Source organism: Podarcis pityusensis, assembly GCF_964106645.2.
Source record: "Podarcis pityusensis genome assembly, chromosome: 2".
In the NCBI taxonomy this organism is placed as follows: domain Eukaryota; kingdom Metazoa; phylum Chordata; class Lepidosauria; order Squamata; family Lacertidae; genus Podarcis; species Podarcis pityusensis.
In genome coordinates, this window is record NC_138029.1 from 105,512,714 (window position 1) to 105,535,445 (window position 22,732).

General features: G+C 45.3%; 1 protein-coding gene and 1 long non-coding RNA gene across 6 annotated transcripts in view; one reads left to right on the forward strand and one right to left on the reverse strand.

Annotated features, from left to right (window-relative positions):
• The window catches only part of CFAP20DC (CFAP20 domain containing), a 144,789-nt gene extending 141,855 nt beyond the window's left edge, over positions 1 to 2,934 (forward strand). For 4 of the 5 annotated variants that reach the window (XM_080995700.1, XM_080995699.1, XM_080995702.1 and 1 more), the window contains one exon: positions 2,380 to 2,934. In XM_080995700.1, the coding sequence (XP_080851826.1) occupies positions 2,380 to 2,492 (113 nt within the window). In that variant the 3' untranslated portion in view covers positions 2,493 to 2,934. The remainder of the gene's footprint in view (positions 1 to 2,379) is intronic. The other variant, XM_080995701.1, reaches the window with a different exon arrangement.
• A 762-nt stretch (positions 2,935 to 3,696) lies between these two features.
• LOC308471722 overlaps positions 3,697 to 22,732 on the reverse strand; it is a 36,932-nt gene continuing 17,896 nt past the window's right edge. The window contains exons 2-3 of the long non-coding RNA XR_013983121.1: positions 5,212 to 5,395; positions 3,697 to 3,868 (exon numbers count right to left, since the gene is read on the reverse strand). This is a non-coding gene — a long non-coding RNA (uncharacterized lncRNA). The remainder of the gene's footprint in view (positions 3,869 to 5,211; positions 5,396 to 22,732) is intronic.

The following is a 22,732-nucleotide window of genomic DNA, read 5'->3' on the forward strand; positions in this document are numbered from 1 at the left end:
TGGATAGACAGACAGACAACTCTAGGTGCTCACGAGCAGAGTATGAGGACAATGTCCTCCTCCTGTTCCTTGTTCCAGTATGGGATGACCAGGTCCATATCTCCTTCTCTGTCTGTGGTGGCTTTATTTGGCTGCTTAGACAGTTTTGTGGTGCTGCCCAACCAACTGGGCGTACTGGCCCCACTGGTAGAATATAGGGCTCCTCTAGATGAACTATTTATTTTGCATTTGGTTACATGGAGTTTAGCATTCATTCCGGCTTGATTACAGTGAGCATCCCTCTCACATCCATTTTGCTTTGCTTATAGGATGTTTTCAGGTCTGCCCATTAGTCTTTCATCCATCCCACATTTTCAGATGCATCCCCTCATCACCCTTCAGACTCCAGAAAGGCCATGTGTTCGGGTGGATTTGTTGCACTAGGCCAACAGAGCACTTTAATCCGCTTTAATTGCACAAAGCTAAAGTTCTGCTGTGCGCTTGAATCCCTCTTGCAGCTGACAGCCTGGAAGTGCCCATAGTGTTATGAGCTGTGAACGAGCAGTATACAGTAGGTACCAGTCACCTGCTGCTCATAAATATCATGTGGTGCCATGCAACAAAAGCTCACACTCAAGCCAGTTTAGCTACCAAGCTTTTAAAATAAAATGCACCATTCAGTTCATCTGTCTCCACTCCAAAATGGTTTAATCAAGGCTCCTAGGGACGGGAAGTTGTGTGTTCTTAAGATGTAAAAAGCTGGTTAAGGAACAAAGCATGAAGGAAAAAGCACAATGGAACGGGAGTGGGGTATCTGCACACAATATGTACCCTGCATTTCCCATAACCTGTAACTTGTCTGGTCTCAGCTGTAAATACATTCTAAACATTGTGAAGCCGCTGCTGTTGGCATAACAGGCCATTACTCTGAGTCAGCAGAGCATACAATGCAGTTACTTCGCACTGTCATTCTGAGAAAGAGGTAAGCACTTTAGATGAAATGTAGAATACAGCCTGCATTCAACTGTGAATTATTATTTGCCATCAGGTTATTATCCATCATCTACCTTACTTTTTAGCTCTTATAAAAAGACTTTTCGTGAAATGGGCTCATAGCTCTCTGCCGGCTTTCTTTTTTTTAAAAAAATGTGTTTGATGGAATAAAGAAACACTGGGAATTTCTAGCCACAGTTGTGAGTTTCTCTGTGACTTCTACTGAGCCTGGCGTCTTTGTGTGCCCGGTTCGAGGTCATACCAGAGTCCCATCTAGTCCAGCGCCCTGTTTCTCGCTGTGGCCCACAAGATGCCTCTGGGAAGCCCACAAACAGGACCTGAGGCATGTCCCACTGTTGTTCCCCAGCGAGTGGTGTTCAGAGGCAAGCAGCCTCTCAACACTTGGTTAGTCACTGTTGATCGCCCTAACCTCCATGAATTTGTCTAATCACCATTTTAAGCCTAATTCTAAGTTGGTGCCCATCCCCGTATCTTGTGGTAGTGAATTCCATAGCATAACTGCTATGTGGGAAAGGACGGTACTTGCTCTTGTCTGTCAGTCACCCATCATCAAAGTTCATTGAATAATTGAGTTCTAGTATTATGAGTCAGGGAGGAAAACCTCTCTCTGTTCCCTTTCTCCATGCCACAAGTAATTTTACACACTTCTACAATGTCCTCCTTTGCTTCTGTTTTTAATAAACTATGAAGCCCCAAACTTTCTAATCTTACCTCATAGCGGCCAATTGATTGACCTTTCCAGTTTGACAATATCCTTTTTGAGACATACTGGTCAGAATGACACACATTCTTACAAGTAAATTCCTACCATGGATTTGTATAAAGCAGGGGTTGTCAACCTGGTCCCTACCGCCCACTAGTGGGCGTTTCAGGATTCTAGGTGGGCAGTAGGGGGTTCTACGGCACAAGCTGAATCTTCCTTCCATCGAGCACTGGTGGGCGGTAAGGAAATTTTACCATCAAGAAAGATGCATTAGTGGGTGTAGGTATAAAAAGCTTGACTACCCCTGGTATAAAGGCTTTACAGTGTTGACTGTTTATTTGTGATCCATGTGATCCATGAACTCTTACATGGAAATCACCTTCTTCACAATGGCTGGAGAGATGCAGAGGCAGCCCTACAGTAAGGAACTTAATTTTCAATAAAAGCTAAGAGTGGTTCCTGTATCTATCATTGCAGTACACCTTTATCAACAGGGGAAGAAGGCCTATTGTCTTGTGCCCTGCTTGTGACCTTCCTAAAGGCCACTGCTGGAAAACAAATACTGGACTAGGTGGACTTTTGGTGTAATACTGTGAGACAGTTTAGAATATTGTATCTCCTCTACCTGTGGTGGTTGTTTTCCTGGTCAAACCAGAATTAATTGACTCTTCATTTCATTTTAGGTGAAGGGGGTGACTTTGAGGCTGAAGAAGACGAAGTTCTCACTCTCTTGTATGACCCATGCCTAAACTGTTACTTTGATCCTGAAACTGGGAAATATTATGAGTTGGCGTAGCCAGTTGCAAGAGCAGGAAGTGTGGCACTTGTTTGGCGCTGTCCCAGGACTTGGGTCATTTGCAGAGAACTGATGCAGAGCTAATTCTTTTTCTACTCTGCAATCCAAAACTTTACACCAGTCCATTGTGTGTGTAGACAAACCAAGTCACTTGCGAATATGATACAATCTTATTTTTATAGATTTGTGCTATATTTTAATAGAATGCTTAAGCAAGGTTTGGGGGTTTTCACATACATTTGTTCGGCTAGCTGATGTTACATAAAATATGGAAAGGTTTGTCTGTATGAACAAATTACGCTGAATCAAATATATTTGCCAGGTTCATCTATGAATGATGGTTTGGTACAAAAAAAATCACTTGTTCTTTCATCTCTGTTAATTTAAGAGGATGTAATGTATCTTTGTACTTCCAAAAATACAGTGTGGTGTTCAAGGGGAATTGTACCGTAAAATGTCTTTTCACTTTTTTTTATTGTTGGATAAAACCGTTTTTATTCTTATTCTCAAGTGGCATTCCGGGAGGGGGTGGGATATCAAATCACCTTACAGCTTTTTTGACACATTGCATAAACCTTGAAAGGATGAATACACAGCCCTTTTATTCCAGAGTAATTAACAACCCCGTGCTAATGCTATGAGAATTAAAACTGCACATATAAAACAGGGGGGTGAAGTCCACACTCTGACTATACTTAAACCAGAGAGAGCACAAAGAGCAGAATTCAATTGTCCAGAATGCATACAATTGCCTGACATCGCAGCACACTGGCAGAGATGTGACATTGCACACCCAAATCTCTTGCTTGCCCAACAGTGTCTTGGGAAAGACGTGAAGGTGCTTTGTGTAATTCTGTCTCTGCAGCTAAGCTGGTCAAGCCCAGTATGTGCAACATATACAGTTCATATGTACGGTATATAACCTATGAAACTTAATTCCAGTATTAATGCATTTTGTCTTTTCTTATTGATTCCACCTAAACATTAGGAAGAACTTCCTGACAGCAAGAGCTGTTTGACAGTGGAATTTGCTGCCAAGGAGTGTGGTGGAGTCTCCTTCTTTGGAGGTCTTTAAGCAGAGGCTTGACAACCGTATGTCAGGAGTGCTCTGATGGTGTTTCCTGCTTGGCAGGGGGTTGGACTCGATGGCCCTTGTGGTCTCTTCCAACTCTATGATTCTATGATTCTAATATCTTGTATAACACAATCCTTAGGTAAAAATAGAAAAATCCTTAAGGTAATGAGAACAACACAGCTGATGTAGACTGCTGGCACTAGCTGGCTGGTGCAGTTGCGAACTGCTAACTTGGGCAGAACAAGGTTTCCGGATATCTCCCTTGTTTCACCCCGAAGGGCTTCCTCAGCTGATATTAGAGCTATACAATATCAATAAATGCATGGCAATACAAAACTTGGAATCCAAGGTACAACAATAGTGAATCAGATATCTGCTGTATCATTACTGAAAAATATTATTAAAAAATGCTTTTGAATTATGGTGCTGGAGGAGACTCTTGAAAGTCCCATGGACTGCAAGAAGATCAAACCGATCCATTCTTAAGGAAATCAGCCCTGAGTGCTCACTGGAAGGACAGATCCTGAAGCTGAGGCTCCAATACTTTGGCCACCTCATGAGAAGAGAAGACTCCCTGGGAAAGACCCTGATGTTGGGAAAGATGGAGGGCACAAGGAGAAGGGGACGACAGAGGATGAGGTGGTTGGACAGTGTTCTCGAAGCTACCAGCATGAGTTTGACCAAACTGCGGGAGACAGTGGAAGACAGGAGTGCCTGGTGTGCTCTGGTCCAGGGGGTCACGAAGAGTCGGACACGACTAAGTGGCAACAAATTTTCATTGGAGAAATGTTGGAGGAAGCTGTACATACTGTCAGTGTGTATAACAGGTACATAAGTAATTCTACATGAATGATACTCAGTAGTAATGCCAAATACATTGCAAAATACTATAAATAGGCAACACCATCTGATGGAACACCACCTAGGAACATCACCTATGCTACTTCTTTGATGAAGGACAGCTTCCAGACATAACAAATAATGGGAGAAGGCGGTAAAACTGAATTTGAGAGTAGGTAGGCTTGTGTGTAGCAGCAGAGGTGGGGGAGAAGTAAAAGAAAAATTCTAGTTGGTGGCAAATCGCTGTAAAAGTGAGGAAAAGCTTGGAAGTTTATGCAGAGCATGGTGTTTATCATTTGGTTTCTGAAGAAGAGAAATACAGGAAGGAGAGATGTCATCAAAGGTAATACACAACCAGAACATAGCCAAACATTTAGGTAGCTGATAGAAAGAGGAAAGTTTGAGTTTTAGGGATGCAGGCAAGGCAGGAGCTGGCAAATCATTTGATGCTGGGGAGGGACACCGATACTGTGCCTCTGAGACACAGGAGATGATGAAAGGTTATCTTGAAACAGTGACAGAAAAAGGAGGGGAAGTAGCATAGAGGCAGAAATTTATTCATTGCCAAATTCTGAGGGCCTGCAGTTAGTTCGGCTATTTCCAATGGTCTTAGTTTCACAAACCGGGTCTCCTATGTTAGCTCAGCTCCTTTTGGCTACAGGATTTGGACAGGCCGTGCCTGTCACAGTGCACCCACAGAGCCCTGCATGCTGCCAATTTTCAAAGCAAGGGAAGTGCAGGCACTCCTGCTGCACAGGAGATCTCATTTGACAAAGCATCAAACTTTCTGACAGTGTCACTTACAGGATGTCACACCAGCTGTGTGTCTGGTTACTGTGCTCCATGGCTCACTTGGCATGTGGCATATGAAAAATGACAAGGGAGATTGTGACGCGGCCTTTGTGTGCAGGAACATCCTGGAACTGGTGGTTTGTGACAATATACTTGAGGCTTTGAGCTGCCTGCTTCCTCCGCTGCGAGGAGGCTCCTTGAAAGAAGAAATGCAAATGTGTCACCTGACAGCTTTTTCCCCTGAGAAATAACAAGGTTGCAGACAATAGAAAGGGGAGGAGAGGGAAGGGAATTAAGAAAAAGCCATGTGCATGACTTGTTGGAGGAGTGAATTGAGTGTTTTGGAGGTGGGAAATTGGAAGGGGAGAAAGGGCAAAAAGATTAATAAAATCCCCATGCGTGGCTACCTTGGAGGGATGGGATTACACCGAAGGGTGGGCTTTTCGCATCTTGTTGGAAGTTTTAACAAACGGATAGCAACATGGCTCCTCCAAATCTTGCTGTTTGTAAATATGTGACAATTGGCTGCTGTCTTTGTTTTCAAAATGAAGGAAGGGGTTGTTTTTTTCTGAATATTCATGAAAATATTTTCCCCGCAAGAAAACAGCTAGCTATAGATGTAGGCTGGAAGGCAAGTGGAGGGAAATGGCCAAGGCAAGCAAAAAGGAAGAATGGGTCATTTCAGATGTAAGCTTTTCTAGGTCTGTCCATTTTTGTTGCTGCTGCTGGAGCAACCGCCTTACTTTGAAACGAGATGATCAGGTTGTACCGTCACCTTTTGAGGCTTTTTAATGAAAATCAAGGCATCACAAAAATAACAAACATTTGGAATACAATTACATACACGTCGCCTGGGACAAGGGAAGAGCAGGTATACACCCTGGTTGTGAGAATGATAGGTGTGTACATCTGCTTCCAGAAGCCTGATACAGCATAAGGATATCAACATGGTGCCCTTTCCTAATCAAAAGAGCCTTGCCAGTTTAGGCCAGGGGTCCTGTTAAGCACCCTGGGAGGTCTTGTACCAGGACTCACAGCAGTCAAGTCCAGCACCTTATTTCTTGTGCCACAGTGCCGTGTTTTTTGCCGCAAGCCTATTTCAAAGACGTGAAATAGGTCATACTACATGACTGGGCACTGTCAGCTGGCCCCGTCGCAAATGAACAATTGGTCTCCACCAGAGCTTATAAAATCCCATTCTCAGAGTCTTCCCTTCAGACTGAGAAGTTTTCTCACAGCAAGAGTACCCAGCCAGTCTTACGTTTTTCCTTCCTTCCACCACATGACAGCTTATGGAACTCTCCTGCCAACCTTACATCAAGCATCTTGATTTTGGCACTTCTGATCTCCAATAGCTTGCCCTGGACTCTACTATTGACACCAACCCCACAGTATTGCAGGCTTAAGGAAACAATCATAGAATCATAGAATCATAGAGTTGAAAGAGACCACAAGGGCCATCGAGTCCAACCCCCTGCCAAGCAGGAAACACCATCAGAGCACTCCTGACATATGGTTGTCAAGCCTCTGCTTAAAGACCTCCAAAGAAGGAGACTCCACCACACTCCTTGGCAGCAAATTCCACTGTCAAACAGCTCTTACTGTCAGGAAGTTCTTCCTAATGTTTAGGTGGAATCTTCTTTCTTGTAGTTTGGATCCATTGCTCCGTGTCCGCTTCTCTGGAGCAGCAGAAAACAACCTTTCTCCCTCCTCTATGTGACATCCTTTTATATATTTGAACATGGCTATCATATCACCCCTTAACCTCCTCTTCTCCAGGCTAAACATGCCCAGCTCTCTTAGCCGTTCCTCATAAGGCATCGTTTCCAGGCCTTTGACCATTTTGGTTGCCCTCCTCTGGACACGTTCCAGTTTGTCAGTGTCCTTCTTGAACTGTGGTGCCCAGAACTGGACACAGTACTCCAGGTGAGGTCTGACCAGAGCAGAATACAGTGGCACTATTACTTCCCTTGATCTAGATGCTATACTCCTATTGATGCAGCCCAGAATTGCATTGGCTTTTTTAGCTGCCGCGTCACACTGTTGGCTCATGTCAAGTTTGTGATCAACCAAGACTCCTAGATCCTTTTCACATGTACTGCTCTCAAGCCAGGTGTCACCCATCTTGTATTTGTGCCTCTCATTTTTTTTGCCCAAGTGCAATACTTTACATTTCTCCCTGTTCAAATTCATCTTGTTTGCTTTGGCCCAGTTCTCTAATCTGTCAAGGTCATTTTGAAGTGTGATCCTGTCCTCTGGGGTGTTAGTCACCCCTCCCAATTTGGTGTCATCTGCAAATTTGATCAGGATGCCCTTGAGTCCATCATCCAAGTCGTTGATAAAAATGTTGAATAAGACCGGGCCCAAGACAGAACCCTGTGGCACCCCACTAGTCACTCTTCTCCAGGATGAAGAGGAACCATTGATGAGCACCCTTTGGGTTCGGTCAGTCAGCCAGTTACAAATCCAGTGAGTGGTAGCATAGTCAAGACCACATTTTACCAGCTTCTTTACAAGAATATCATGAGGCACCTTGTCAAATGCCTTGCTGAAATCAAGGTAGGCTACATCCACTGCGTTCCCTTCATCTACGAGGCTTGTAATTCTGTCAAAAAACGAGATCAGGTTAGTCTGACATGACTTATTTTTCAGAAATCCATGCTGACTATTGGTGATCACAGCATTCCTTTCTAGGTGCTCACAGACTGTTTGCTTAATGATCTGCTCCAGAATCTTCCCTGGTATTGATGTCAGACTGACTGGGCGGTAATTATTTGGGTCCTCTCTTTTCCCCTTTTTGAAAATAGGGACAACATTTGCCCTCCTCCAGTCTGCTGGGACTTCGCCTGTTCTCCAGGAATTCTCAAAGATGACTGCCAGTGGTTCTGAGATCACATCTGCCAGTTCTTTTAATACTCTTGGATGCAGTTCATCTGGCCCTGGAGACTTGAATACATCTAAACTAGCCAAATATTCTTGTACTATCTCCTTAGTTATTCTGGGCTGTGTTTCCTCTGCTGAATCATTTGCTCCAAATTCTTCAGGTCGGGCATTGTTTTCTTTATCGGCGAAGACTGAGACAAAGAAGGCATTGAGGAGTTCAGCCCTTTCTGTGTCCCCTGTTTGCATTTCACCATCTTCTCCTCTGAGTGACCCCACTGTTTCTTTGTTCTTCCTTTTGCTACGAACATACCCATAAAAGCCTTTTTTGTTGCTTTTAACCTCTCTAGCAAGCCTGAGTTCATTCTGTGCTTTAGCTTTTCTGACTTTGTGTCTACACGTGCTGGCTATTTGTTTGAATTCCTCTTTGGTGGTTTCCCCCCTTTTCCATTTTTTGTACACATCCTTTTTTAATCTTAACTCAGTTAAAAGTTCTTTAGATAGCCACCCTGGCTTCTTTAGGCACCTTCCATGTTTCCGTCTCATTGGTATTGCCTGAAGTTGTGCTTTTACTATCTCCCTCTTAACAAACTCCCAGCCATCATGAACTCCCTTTCCTTTTAGTATTACTGTCCATGGGATCTCACCCAGCACTTCCCTAAGTTTTATGAAGTCAGCTTTCTTAAAGTCAAGAAATTGAGTCCTAGTATGCTTGGCTGCTCCTTTCCGCTGTATAGTAAACTTCAGAAGAGCATGATCACTCGCGCCTAATGATCCTTCCACTTCTACCCCACTAACCAGGTCATCAACATTGGTTAGGACCAGATCTAAAATGGCTGTTCCTCTTGTTGCTTCTCCCACTTTCTGGACAATGAAGTTGTCTGCAAGGCCAGTGAGGAATCTGTTTGACCTTATGCTCTTGGCTGAGTTTGACATCCAACAAATATCCGGGTAATTGAAGTCCCCCATTACTACTATCTCCCTTCCTTTTGCATGCTTGGCCATCTGTTCCAGGAAGGCATCATCTATGTCCTCCGTTTGGCTTGGGGATCTATAGTAAACTCCCACAATGAGGTCACTGTTATTCTTCTCTCCCTTAATTTTGACCCAAATGCTCTCACTTTGGCTTTGAGGTTCTAAATCTTGGATCTCTTCACAGGTATACACATCCCTGACATATAACGCCACTCCTCCTCCTTTCTTGTCTGGTCTGTTTCTCTGAAATAGATTGTATCCCCCCATTATTACATTCCAATCGTGGGACTTATCCCACCAGGTTTCAGTGATGCCTATTATGTCATATTTAGTTTGCTGTACCAAGAGCTCAAGCTCATCTTGTTTATTTCCCATGCTTTGCGCATTAGTGTACAGACATTGAAGTCCATTAATCATTCCCCCGTGACTCTTATTTAAGGATTTTTTCCTCCCACCACTAGGTCTGTGTGCTGTTTGCTCCATTTGGTCTATGACATTTGGATGATCATCTTCATCAATTGATAGACTCCTACCTTCAGGAGCACTGTCTCCCTCCCCCACATTAGTCAGTTTAAAGCCCTCCTGATGAGGTTTCTGAGATTTTTGGCAAAAACATTTCTCCCAACCGTTGTGAGGTGCAGCCCATCGCTTGCCAGAAGTCCATCTTCAAGAAACTGCAGTCCGTGATCTAAGAATCCAAACCGTTCCTGTTTACACCATTTGCGAAGCCAGCTGTTCACTTCCACTATTTTCCCCTCTCTCCCTGGGCCACGTCGTTCAACTGGGAGGACAGATGAGATCACAATTTGCGCCCCAATTTTGAAATACAAATCCTTGGGCTCAAGTCAAAAGCAGTAATTGGCAGATTGGCTCTTACACCAACGTGATACCTGTCATCCAAACCAGGCTTCCTCCTAGCAGTTGCTTTTAAGTCTTAAAAGGGAGGGTTGATCTCTCTCTGTTACATGAGTTTTAGCCCCCAGGAACTCATAATGGTTAGGAACATGAGCTACATGTTTGTGGTTCCAATATCAGCCACAATTTCACTTAGAAGACTTAGGCAAGCAATAATCTCTTGGCTTCAGCTTCCTGTCTGCAAAAATAAAATAGTGGTCTACCCTGTAGTAGTGTGTTAAAGGTTACCAGCATGGTATGTGTAAGAGCACTTAAGGCAGGGCTTAGCAACAGGAGCTCTTTGGGTCAAATGGAACCCCCTTAGAAGTAGGGTATACCCCACAGTTGTCAATCCAGCAGCAACACAGGAGTATTGTAAAGCCTGAGGTCTCCATCCCTGACCGCATTCTTAAAAGTGATCCTCTGGGAAATCTAGCTATTAACCAGGGACTCAGGGTATAGTGCTATATAAATATTAAGTACTATTAGTACCCTATTCAGCCTAATGAAACTATCAAAAGGAGCTGGCTAGGTTTTCAGGAAGCGAGCCCATAATCACACTGGCGTTTTGAAACGCAATCCATTTTCATAAGACCTCATTAATGTGCCGCGGATGTGCTCTGGAGCAGCAGGAATTAGAACAAGCTTGGGAGAGCGCTGCCTGGAGTCAGCATATCTTGACAGAAGGTCATCAATCACGGCCTTTGGTTCCATTCTGCATATTCCTTGTATGTGTCAGGAGTGATAGACTCCTCTGCACATTTCAAGCTGCACAAGTTGGCAAATCTCCCTTAAACTAACAGGCTTCGAGAGACAGCTTCATTCCTTTCTCCCACCACCTCACACCTTTTGTAAGAAGGATCTTACAAATGCTTGCCTCCCAAATGCTTGCCATTTGCCTAATTGAAACAGTTTCTGAATTCAACCAGGATGGGCCACTTCCGCTCTTCTGGCACGACACTTACAAGCAATTTCTCTGCAGTGCAGCCATTTTGCTAAAGTTCCATCAGCCCAGGGGGGTCTGAAACGTTACCATCTGTCAGCCTCCTCCAGCACTGCAGAAGTAAGGGTGCGATCTCATACAGCTGTGAGGTCAGGTGCCCCCCTTCCAAGTTTTCCTTCCATGAAAGATTGTTTTGCTGGGTGTCGATGGCCATATTATTCATGAGGGACTAAGGCAGGAGTAGGCAACCTAAGGCCCGGGGGCCAGATGCGGCCCAATCGTCTTCTAAATCCGGCCCGTGGACGGTCCGGGAATCAGCGTGTTTTTACATGAGTAGAATGTGTCATTTTATTTAAAATGCATCTCTGGTTTATTTGTGGGGCATAGGAATTCGTTCTTCTTTTTTTCAAAATATAGTCTGGCCCACCACATGGTCTGAGGGACGGTGGACCGGCCCACGGCTGAAAAAGGTCGCTGACCTCTGCACTGAGGGTTACAGGCAGGGGTGATGTGTCCCATTTCACAACATGGATCAAAATGGGAATGCGCTGCTCCCCACAATTCTGCTGCCCTGCTGCTGCCGCCCTCATGCCACACTTCTCTTACCTGCATCGTGCAGAGGTACTGCCAACAAAGCTGCGGCACTGGTTTTCCGGTGAGATCTTGGGCCAAGTCTCACAAGATTTCTCATGTTCCGTGAGAGATCTCATGAAATTTCAGTGATATCTCACCAGAAACCACTGCTGGCAGAGACAGCTGGACAGATTCAAGGTGGGCATCGCTTCTTGGGCTTCCACCACTCAAAAGCATCAATGGGCCTGGCCTGGTGACAGGATAGTCCCTGTCACGGGCAAGTGACTCCTCTGGAAGTTACCCCATAGATATACATGCATACCATTTCTAGAACCAATTATAAGTAGCTTGTTGTTGTTGTTGTCGTTTAGGCGTGTCCGACTCTTCGTGACCCCATGGACCAGACCACGCCAGGCCCTCCTGTCTTCCTCTGCCTCCTGCAGTTTGGTCAAACTCATGCTGGTAGCTTCGAGAACACTGTCCAACCACCTCGTCCTCTGTCGTCCCCTTCTCCTTGTGCCCTCCATCTTTCCCAACATCAGGGTCTTTTCCAGGGTCTTCTCTTCTCATGAGGTGGCCAAAGTATTGGAGTCTCAGCTTCAGGATCTGTCCTTCCAGTGAGCACTCAGAGCTGATTTCCTTCAGAATGGATCGGTTTGATCTTCTTGCAGTCCATGGGACTCTCAAGAGTCTCCTCCAGCACCATAATTCAAAAGCATCAATTCTTCGGCGAACAGCCTTCTTTATGGTCCAGCTTTATGCCATATGGGTACAGCGCAGCTCCTTGTCACTCACAATTAGAAATTTGCTGATGTTGGTCAATACATTTCCACCCCCACCCCCCTGCATCTAAAAAAGGATTTTTATTTTGAGGGCAGAGTTCTGAGCAATGCCAGAGGGTTGCTTTAAAAGCTGTGGCATCAGTATGAAGGTATATGGATAGAGTTATTTGATTGGAGGCACAAGCTCAGGCTTGCCTTCAAAATGAGGGGTGGAGCAGGGAATGAACACATCTCTGATACATTTCCGCAGAGGACAAAAAACTTGCATTAAAAAATAAATCTAGGGAGTCTCAGGAGTCTGTGCCTTCTAACATATTTTGTCCAAACTTCCACATGTGGAATTATGACAGAAAATCAAAAGCTCAGCTGTTTGCCAAATTACTTTTTACAACTTGGGGGAATCCCCTGTTGCCCTCCTGTTGCCCATATTTGCACAGATGACCTCGAAAGAGTTGTAGACGTGACTAGTTTTCATTGGCACATGCATGGTCTGCCAAAGCAAGGCCAGAGTTTTTGCCATCTCAGGTCTTTTGGGGAGCTAGTTGTTTATGGGATTATTCACAGAAGATGCTTTAAAGTGGAAGTCATTCCTCAATGAAAATACAGAAGAGGTTGTGTGAGTTGCCGGTTCACATTCTGACAAATACTGCTTGAACAACTTGGCACATACTGCAGTATTATCTAAGTTAGAGAGAGTAGTTTGTTGGATGGGGCCCTTAAGGAAATGCAGTAGCCCTAGCTGATAGAACAATACTAAGTGCAAACTGATGTCCAGAACTCTCTAATATGACAATAGCCACATGGAGCTCAACTTTTACTGGATCCAAGAACCTGAATTGACCTAACGGGGTGTCTTTTTTATCTACAGAACCAGTTGTCTTCATTCTTGAACATACATTGCAATAAAGCACTAGTCACCTCTGTCATAGCATACACTTCCTGTTCTCTACCCAAACTAGTTTGTGGTGTGTTGGCCTAATCTGTCTTGGTTCTTTTTCTATCTCTCTGCTCAACAATATCATGTGGAGTTAAGAAAATTCTGTGACACTCTGTTATAACACATTAAAATTCCTCAGCACCTCATGCTGGAGTGGCATGTAGCACATACAGTACCGAGGTTTTCACCCATGGTGATGGAAATGTGCAAACCAGGCTGCCATAGCCCATTGACTAGAGATGAGAAAATCATACCATTCTTTATTTCTCAACAATTAGTGGGACTCTTTAAATGCATTCTTTTCTTCCTGTGTGTGAAAGTGAATGCCTCTTCAGTGAAGTGTCCAGCAAAGAACGTTTGGTGGTTTGTTTGATTTTCTTCTCCAAAGGACACTGAACCATTTCCAAAGCCTGCTTACAACTGGGAAATAGCCAATTCCCGAAAATCAAAGCGTTCAAACTCAAGGGCTGGAACGGAAGACAAAACTTGGTTACTTAAAAACACCATGGAAGCCAACTCCAATGCAGCGTCTTGTCGTAATAATAGCAAATCCAGCACAAATTTGCTACCGTTCAAAAATCTATAACAAAAAGTGGATATTTGAGCAATTCCAAATCACAGATATAAAACAAGACATAGACAAAGCAGCAGCATTTCAGAGCTTTCATGAGTGGATAGGACTGTCATAAATAAAATGAACAAAGCAAATCCATAAATTGATGGACCCTGCAAAGTTAACCTAAGGAAGTCCATGGAAGAAAAGTTTTGACTACCCTTTTGCCCTGCGGCCATCTGTAGGCCCTGAGAAGCCTTTCCAGAAGCTCAAAAAGTTTTAACCATAACTTCATAACCACTCCCAGCCATATGTGGACTCTGGGTAACTTGCCACTTCTAATCATACTCACAGTTGATAACATGGACTAGTGGTGTTTGATGCCAACTCACAATTCCAACTCACATTTATTCAAGTGGGCTTCCTGGAGGCATCTAGCTATGCACTGTGAAAAACAAACAAAATGCTGGACCATATAGGCTAGAAGAACAGAAGAAGACCTCTGGTGGATCATCAGACCAAAGGTCCATGTAGTCCAATCATCTGGCCAACCAGATGCTCATGGAAAGCCTCCAGGCAGGACCCCAGTGCAGCGGCATCTCCCAGTTCATGTTCCCCAGAAACTGGTATTCAAAGGCAGACTGTCTCTGGCAGCGGACATGGTAGACAGCTATTATTGATTTGTTGCTATCAATAGCTCAATCCACTATGAATTTGACTAGTCCCATTTAATATTATCCAAGTTGGTGGACATCACCACATGGTCTATAGTTTAACTGTGCACTGTACAGTGGTATTTAATTGTGTCTGTCCTGAGTCTTCCAAAACTGAGCTACATCACATGGCCCCAAATTTCTAGTATTATGAGAGGAATAAAACCTCTCCGTATCACTGAGAGCCAGTGTGGTGTAGTGGTCAAGAGCGGTAGACTTGTAATCTGGTGAACCAGGTTCGCTTCCCCACTCCTCCACATACAGCTGCTGGGTGACCTTGGGCTAGTCACACTTCTCTGAAGCCTCTCAGCCTCACTCACCTCACAGAGTGTTTGTTGTGGGGGAGGAAGGGAAAGGAGAATGTTAGCCGCTTTGAGACTCCGTAAAGGTAAAGGGACCCCTGACCATTAGGTCCAGTCATGACCTACTCTGGGGTTGCGGCGCTCATCTCGCTTTATTGGCTGAGGGAGCCGGCATACAGCTTCCAGGTCATGTGGCCAGCATGACTAAGCTGCTTCTGGCAAACCAGAGCAGCGCACGGAAACGCCGTTTACCTTCCTGCCAGAGCGGTACCTATTTATCTACTTGCACTTTGACGTGCTTTCGAACTGCTAGGTTGGCAGGAGCAGGGACCGAGGAACGGGAGCTCACCCTGTCATGAGGATTCGAACAGCCGACCTTCGGATCGGCAAGTCCTAGGCTCTGTAGTTTAACCCACAGCAAGCAGGATATCAAATCCAAACTCTTCTACTTTCCTCACACTATGCATAATTGTATACATCACTCTAATCTCCACCATTTACTCCTTTACTAAACTAAAACTCTCCAAATGCGGCAACCTTTTCTCAGGGGAGATTTGTCCAAACCCCTCGATCGTCTGGGTTGCCCTCCACGTTCCCCCTATCTTTACAATATCCTTTTTGAGATGGAGCAACCATTGATCTGTTATGGTCGTTCTGTTTACATTCTTAGCATTCACCATTTTTGTCACAGCTGCCGCACACTGTCCTGACTGCCTCACCCAGAGACCTCCAGGTTCAGCCAATGGGGCTCTCTTTATGGACTTTCCGTTTTTCCCTTTCATTATGCTTTGTCTTTCTGCTCACACCAGTTACAGATGCTACCTACCCCCAATGTTAAAACAGCAGGATTCAAGACCGCCAACTCATTCGATTGATTTAAGGTGGCAAGATTCTTAAGACCTAACACACCAAGTTCTTTGTTATCATTCCCTATTGTTTTCTGAGCCTTTTATACATATACTTCCATGATGTTTACAAGCTTTTCTTGACCTGCGATTTTCACAGTTCAAGCAAAACGCCAGGGGAAGGAGAAATCTTTTCCTCTTCTGATTTGTTTTATAACAGGCTTTAAAGCAAAACAATCCAAACAGGACATTGTACTTTAAAAAGATAAAGGTCTCTCTCCCCCCCCAATTGCTAATTTCCACCCCCCCCCCCCCCGGTATTTCACAGAAACAGCATCTTCCAACAGCCAACTTTTCGTTAGTGCTAAAAAAAGCTATTTCAAATCGGGACCCCTCACAAAGTGGGAGCTTTTGCATCCAGACTCCCCAGCTAGTGAAAGTGCTAAAATGCCTGTGGTTTCTCGTCGCCAGTTTAACCTGCTTGTTAACGGCGTGAATTGCAGGAGCTGAGATGTTTCTGGCACCCTCCTCCTAGCTTTCTAGCAGGTCTAAACATATTAAGCATAGCAAAGAAACCAGAAAGTGGCATGAACTCTTCTGAGCACCCAGAGTTTTCGCAGGCTCAAGTTTCTGCAAAACAGAGCAAAATACATAAGTATCATAGAATTGTAGAATTGGAAGGGACCACAAGTCTCATCTAGTCCAATCCCCTGAAATGCAGGAATATTTTGCCTAAGGTGGGGATTGAACCCACAACCCTGAGATTATGAATCTCCTGCTCTACCATGGTGGGTGGGGGCCAGAGGCAAAAGTTGGCAGAGCAACAAATGCAATTTTTGCCCTTTGTACCGTAGTCTAGTTTCTACACACAGGCTCACACACCCTTCTTTACCCAGGGGAGCAACAGGCATTATCAGAGTTCAAAGACACATTGCAGCCAGGCAAAAGCAATCTTACCTAGGCAAGCACAACACTTCTGGAACATCGCCCTGTTTGGACATGTGGGGCAGAGGTAACAAGGCTAAGGCTGGCTCATAGCTTCTGTAGAGACCAGCAGACACGAGAGCAAACTACTGAGAATATGGGGCTTCAGATAGCATCACTCCTGGTACGCTCTTAAGCCTCACTACCAGAAGAGAGATATACAAATTGCACAGAATCCATTGCAATCCTCTCCTCTCTGGTTTGTTGGGGTTGAAGGGTCCATGTCTGGACTCTACAGATCAGAAGTGCACACCCAGCCTTGCAATCTGATGCATATTGATTTGCCCAGAATGCGGAAAGATACCACAACACTACAATAGTTCTATGAATTTCTAACACGAGGCCTCGTTCAAATTAAACATCCCCAACCCTTGCAAGACATTCACTTCATGGTGAGCTTCCCGTTTTGAAAGCAACTTGGAAATTAGTCTTTAGTTAGATATGCAACTGCAGTGGTACCTCGGGTTACATACGCTTCAGGTTAAAGACTCCGCTAACCCAGAAATAGTACCTCGGGTTAAGAACTTGGCTTCAGGATGAGAACAGAAATCGTGCTCCGGCGGCAGCAGGAGGCCCCATTAGCTAAAGTGGTACGTCAGGTTAAGAACAGTTTCAGGTTAAGAACGGACCTCCGGAACGAATTAAGTACTTAACCCAAGGTACCACTGTATTACTTTTTCGCACACAAAACAAGGACAGTCACATTTTGCTTGAATGACAGAGAGAAAGACAAGAGCGTGGAAGAATGGGTCTCCTTCTGATCTTGCATATGTAGTTTGTTTTTAATAGCCCTGCATATTTATTAGGCCATCTGCTTCCATGGCACTAGAATTATTATTATTTTTTACAAAAGAACCTTAGTACAGACAACTTATTCATGGCTGCAGTTTTACCACTCAGTTTGCAAAGCAAAAACAATATATGAACCCAACGCACTTGGTTGTGTTTATTCTGGCACTGAGTAATCAAGCATTGTGAGGTTTTTGTTTTGTTTTTTTCCAGGGAGTTGAAAGTGATCTGACGGAGCTGCTGCAGCCCGTTGTGCTGTTCTTTTATTGGGGTGGGGAGAATTGTGTTTTCCTAGCAACAACACATTATGTTTGGTTGTAGCTCATGAGCTTTGTATGCAGGAGGACCCAGGTTGAGTCCCCAGCACTTCCATATCGGACTGAGAGTGCCCCCCCCCATCCGCCAATCTAGAACCCTGGAGAGCCACAACCAGCCATTGTAGTTGCTGTTGTTTAGTCGTGTCCAACTCTCCATGACCCCATGGACCAGAGCACGCCAGGCACTCCTGTCTTCCACTGCCTCCCACAGTTTGGTCAAACTCATGCTGGTAGCTTCGCGAACACTGTCCAACCATCTCGTCCTCTGTCGCCTCCTTCTCCTTATGCCCTCCATCTTTCCCAACATCAGGGTCTTTTCCAGGGAGTCTTCTCTTATCATGAGGTGGCCAAAGTATTGGAGCCTCAGCTTCAGGATCTGTCCTTCCAGTGAGCACTCAGGGCTGATTTCCTTCAGAATGGATAGGTTTGATCTTCTTGCAGTCCATGGGACTCTCAAGAGTCTCCTCCAGCACTGTAATTCAAAAGCATCAATTCCTCGGCGATCAGCCTTCTTTATGGTCCAGCTCTCACTTCCATACATCACTAGTGGGAAAACCATAGCTTTAACTTTACGGACCTTTGTTGGCAAGGTGATGTCTCTGCTTTGTAAGCTGCTACCAGCCATCGTAGACAATACTGTAATTGAACGAACCAATGATATGATTCAGAATAAAGCAGCTTCTTATGTTCCTTAAGGTTTAGGAACACAGGAAGCTGCCTTATACAGAGTCAGACCATTGGTCCATCTAGCTCACTTGCACTGACTGGCAGGAGGTCTCCAGGGTTTCAGACGGGAGTTTCTCCGAATCTTCTCTGGAGATATTCGGGGTTGAACCTGGGATATTTTGTATGAAAAGCATATGCTCCCACTGAGCCATGGCCCTTTCCTTGGGGAGGGCCCTGCTCACCTCTCAAAAGTGGTCTGCAGATGGTAGGTCAGATCTGGACCCGTCCTGGATGTGGTCTGTGGTCACATCAGGCAGCCATCTTGCTTAGAAAGCTTAGAAAATATTCACGGCCCGAATGAGAGAACACCTGAGATCACCAAGTAGGCCATTTTGATTTCCATGATTCAAGGACAGCACGAAATAGGGCTGCAGAAACCAGTTTGAAATCCATATTGTGATATCGGCTTCATAATTTTTGACCTGACAATATATTGTGAATCATGGGATGTGTGTGCTATGCAAAAATCACAATGTGAGGGAAACTGTGAAGTCAGCCAGTGCTTCTCTTGATTCCTGCAGCCCCTGTTAACTCTGCTGGCTCAGCTCCCATTTGCCTCATGCAGGGGGCAGTGAATCACAAGAGCAGGTGCTGGCAAAACTCACGATGCAGGTTAAAAAGTGAAGCCAGCCAGTGCCTCTACATAAAGGTAAAGGGACCCCTGACCATGAGGTCCAGTCGTGACCGACTCTGGGGTTGCGGCGCTCATCTCGCTTTAGTGGCCGAGGGAGCCGGCGTACAGCTTCTGGGTCATGTGGCCAGCATGACTAAGCCACTTCTGGCAAACCAGAGCAGCGCACGGAAACGCCGTTTACCTTCCCGCTGGAGTGGTACCTATTTATCTACTTGCACTTTGATGTGCTTTCGAACTGCTAGGTTGGCAGGAGCAGGGACCGAGCAACGGGAGCTCACCCCGTCGCGGGGATTCGAACTGCCAACCTTCTGATAGCTCCATCCTTATTTCAGACGTTGTGATATATTGGTACATCGTGATGTCTAGCTGGTGATATACCACAGTGTTGAAAACCATATACAGTTGTGCCTTGGATCCTGAACACCTTGCGAGTCAAACGTTTTGGCTCCCAAACGCAGCAAACCTGGAAGTGAGTGTTCTAGTTTGCGAATGTTCTTTGGAACCCGAACGTCTGATGCAGCTTCCATGGCTCCCAATTGGCTGCAGGAGCTTCCTGCAGCCAATCAGAAGCAGTGCCTTGGTTTCCAAATGTTTTGGAAGTCCAACGGACTTCTGGAATGGATTCCGGTCGACTTCCAAGGTACGACTGTATTGCCCAGTGCTAATGCATAAACACTATATACTGCTGGGTGCCCATTTTCCCCCTCAGAGACTTCTGGGCACTATAGTTTGTTAAGGGTTACCGGGAATTGTAACTCTGTGAGGAGCAAACTACAGTTCCCAGAATGCTCTGAGGGAGAGAATGTTCTTTGAATGTGCTCTAAAGGTGTGTGTGCGGCCTATGTCAACCTGATAGGTTTGAGAACCTCTGTTTTTAACACCAGCTGGCGGAATGGCGCAGAGCTGTGAAAAGCGCTTCAGTTCGACTTGCCTCTCCCCCCTCCCGCCTTTCCCACCCGTAAACCAGAAATAACAGACGTATGAAATGTTTATTAGAAAGAGTTTGCAGCAGATGGCTCAGTGCCCACACAAGATGCAGAGGGACAAAATATTTATATAGAACCATTATGGTCAATAAAGCGTGAATTCGGAAGGATTTACATGATAGCCTGTGAAAGTGTTTTAAAGTGCTCTTCCCATCCAGGAGAGCTTCCAATACACGCCCTTGAATGGAGCTCTTAAAAGGCTGTTATGGACCGTTGCGCGAGGAGAGATGAAGCACCTGAAATATTCAGAGCTACTAAAGGCACTTAGCCTTTCCCACACATTTACTTTGGTTTACACAGTGCATAAAAAAACAATTGTCAGAATGTCTGGAGAAAACGCAAATCAGGATGAGCAAAGGTTTGCCCACCTCCGTGTGCGTGCGCCCATGTTTAATGGTTTGGAATACTAATGTGAGTCGCTCAAGGAGGAGACAGAGAGGCAGGCGCCAGGAGGAGCAGCAACAGGAAAGAAGTGCTCCTGGAAACTGCAGCCCGTGGTGCTTTTTAATATCACAGAATTGGGAATCGGAGAGAAATTTGGTGCAGTTCGTATTTTCCTCATACACGCTTTCCAAATCAATACATTAGCTGAAACGTAGCTAGCCGCCCTTCAAAATTTGTACTTTTCTGAATTTTGCAACGCACCTCTCCAGCCAATAAATGTGGACTGATGTGAAACATGTATAAGAATGCATTTATTAGTGCAAATAACATACAGAACTGCAGAGGGTGCCATCTTGGTTGTCCCATTGCGCAGGAGAGTGCATTCTCTGTGGTGGCCCCCGAAACTGGGGAACTCCCTCCCCACAGAGGTGTGTCCAGCACCTTCATTATATAGCTTCCAGAGAACATCGGAAGCACACCTGGATTTTGGAACTTGAGGTGTATACTTAATCAATAATAATAATAATTTTATTATGTATAGGCCACCCATCTGTCTGGGTGGCCCCAGCCAACCTGGGCAGCTCCCAGCACAATATAACACATTGTACCTCTGTATGGATTTTAACTGTAAGGTGCTTTTGGAGCCAGCAACAGCTGAAAAGCTGGCTGCTGATATAATTATAATATTAATAATAATTGTTATTATTTATTATTTATACCCCGCCCATCTGGCTGGGCTTCCCCAGCCACTCTGGACGGCTTCCAACAAAATATTAAAATACAGTAATGCATTAAACATTAAAAGCTTCCCTAAACAGGGCTGCCTTCAGATGTCTTCTAAAAGTCTGGTAGTTGTTGTTCTCTTTGACATCTGGTGGGAGGGCGTTCCACAGGGCGGGTGCCACTACCAAGAAGGCCCTCTGCCTGGTTCCCTGTAACTTGGCTTCTCGCAGAGAGGGAACCACCAGAAGGCCCTGTGTGCTGGACCGCAGTGTCTAGGCTGAACGATGGGGGTGGAGACACTTCTTCAGGTATACAGGACCGAGGCCGTTTAAGGCTTTGAAGATCAGCACCAACACTTTGAATTGTGCTCGGAAGTGTACTGGGAGCCAATGTAGGTGTATGAGTGAAGAAATCATTAAGTGGTGGAGGTACAGAAGGAGAGACACCCTGTGTGGTCCCCCCCCCCTTTGTTCTCCCGGCATGTGCTTGAGTATCTCCCATGGAGTGGGCCACACAGCCCATTAGGGCAAATGGTGCACTGCCCCACCAATCACAGTCTGCTCTCACCACCCTCCACCTGCCTGCCTCCTTCCTCACACCCAGTCGAGAGGGTGACCCTGGCTGTCAGCTTCCTTAGTCTCAGTTGTTTCCCTTGTAGAACTCAGCAGGAATAAGGATGGAGGCAAAACTAGAACAAGTTGACTCTGCTTGCCATTAGCTCTGGCTCCCCCTGCTGTTGGCCACCCTGCATTCCACCCTATCAGTCCTGATAAGACACCAGTCGTGGCTGTTTAAAAGAGTGTGAAATGTTTTGCAGGTGCAGTTTCCCAATCGGAGTTACAAAAATTCTTGATTGACCTGGAGTAATGATGTCCCTTCATTCCCCCGCCCCTTACTCGGATCTCTCATTTGGATTCCCTCATCTCTGGTTTCCTCCTCCCCTTCTGAGGCTTTTTCTCCCCTTTGATTAATCCAAATCATCTATGCAGTTTCAAACACTTCATTATTAATGCCACAAGACAGTTATCGATACTGGCAATTTTGTCACGGCCACAAATGAACAAGCAAAGTCCTTTGGTGCAGGAGGTCAGCATCCTGTTACTTAACTCCAGGAGAAGAAATGAGTCAATTAACGGGAACTTGTTCCCTTTTGTAGATGGCACGGATCAGGGGTCACTGGCACCTCCATTAGGAGGCTGGAAGGCTGGTGTCAACAGTGGCCTTTGGGTGACCGCTCTCACCTCCATGAATCCTTTATCGCTTTGGCTACCGAAGTCCTACGCATGTTGCTTTGGAAGCCTGTAAATATTTTATTCTTTCCTTGCTAATAAATATAGCAGACGTTGCTTAGAGCATTATAACTTTGCACTTGGAGTTTGCAAGTTTGGAAGTGACCAGGAGGCTGTTGACATCGAGTCCAGGAGTGAATAAAGTGATGCACGTGTACAGTTCTGAGGTCATTTCATGGCATTTCAGACTGTAGGACTCTTGCTTTGGGGCAGGGGTGGGGAACCTCACGCCCAAGAGCTGAATGCAGCCCTCCGGGCCTCTGTAGATGATTACCCCTAGGCCACGCCCCCTCCAGACCACACC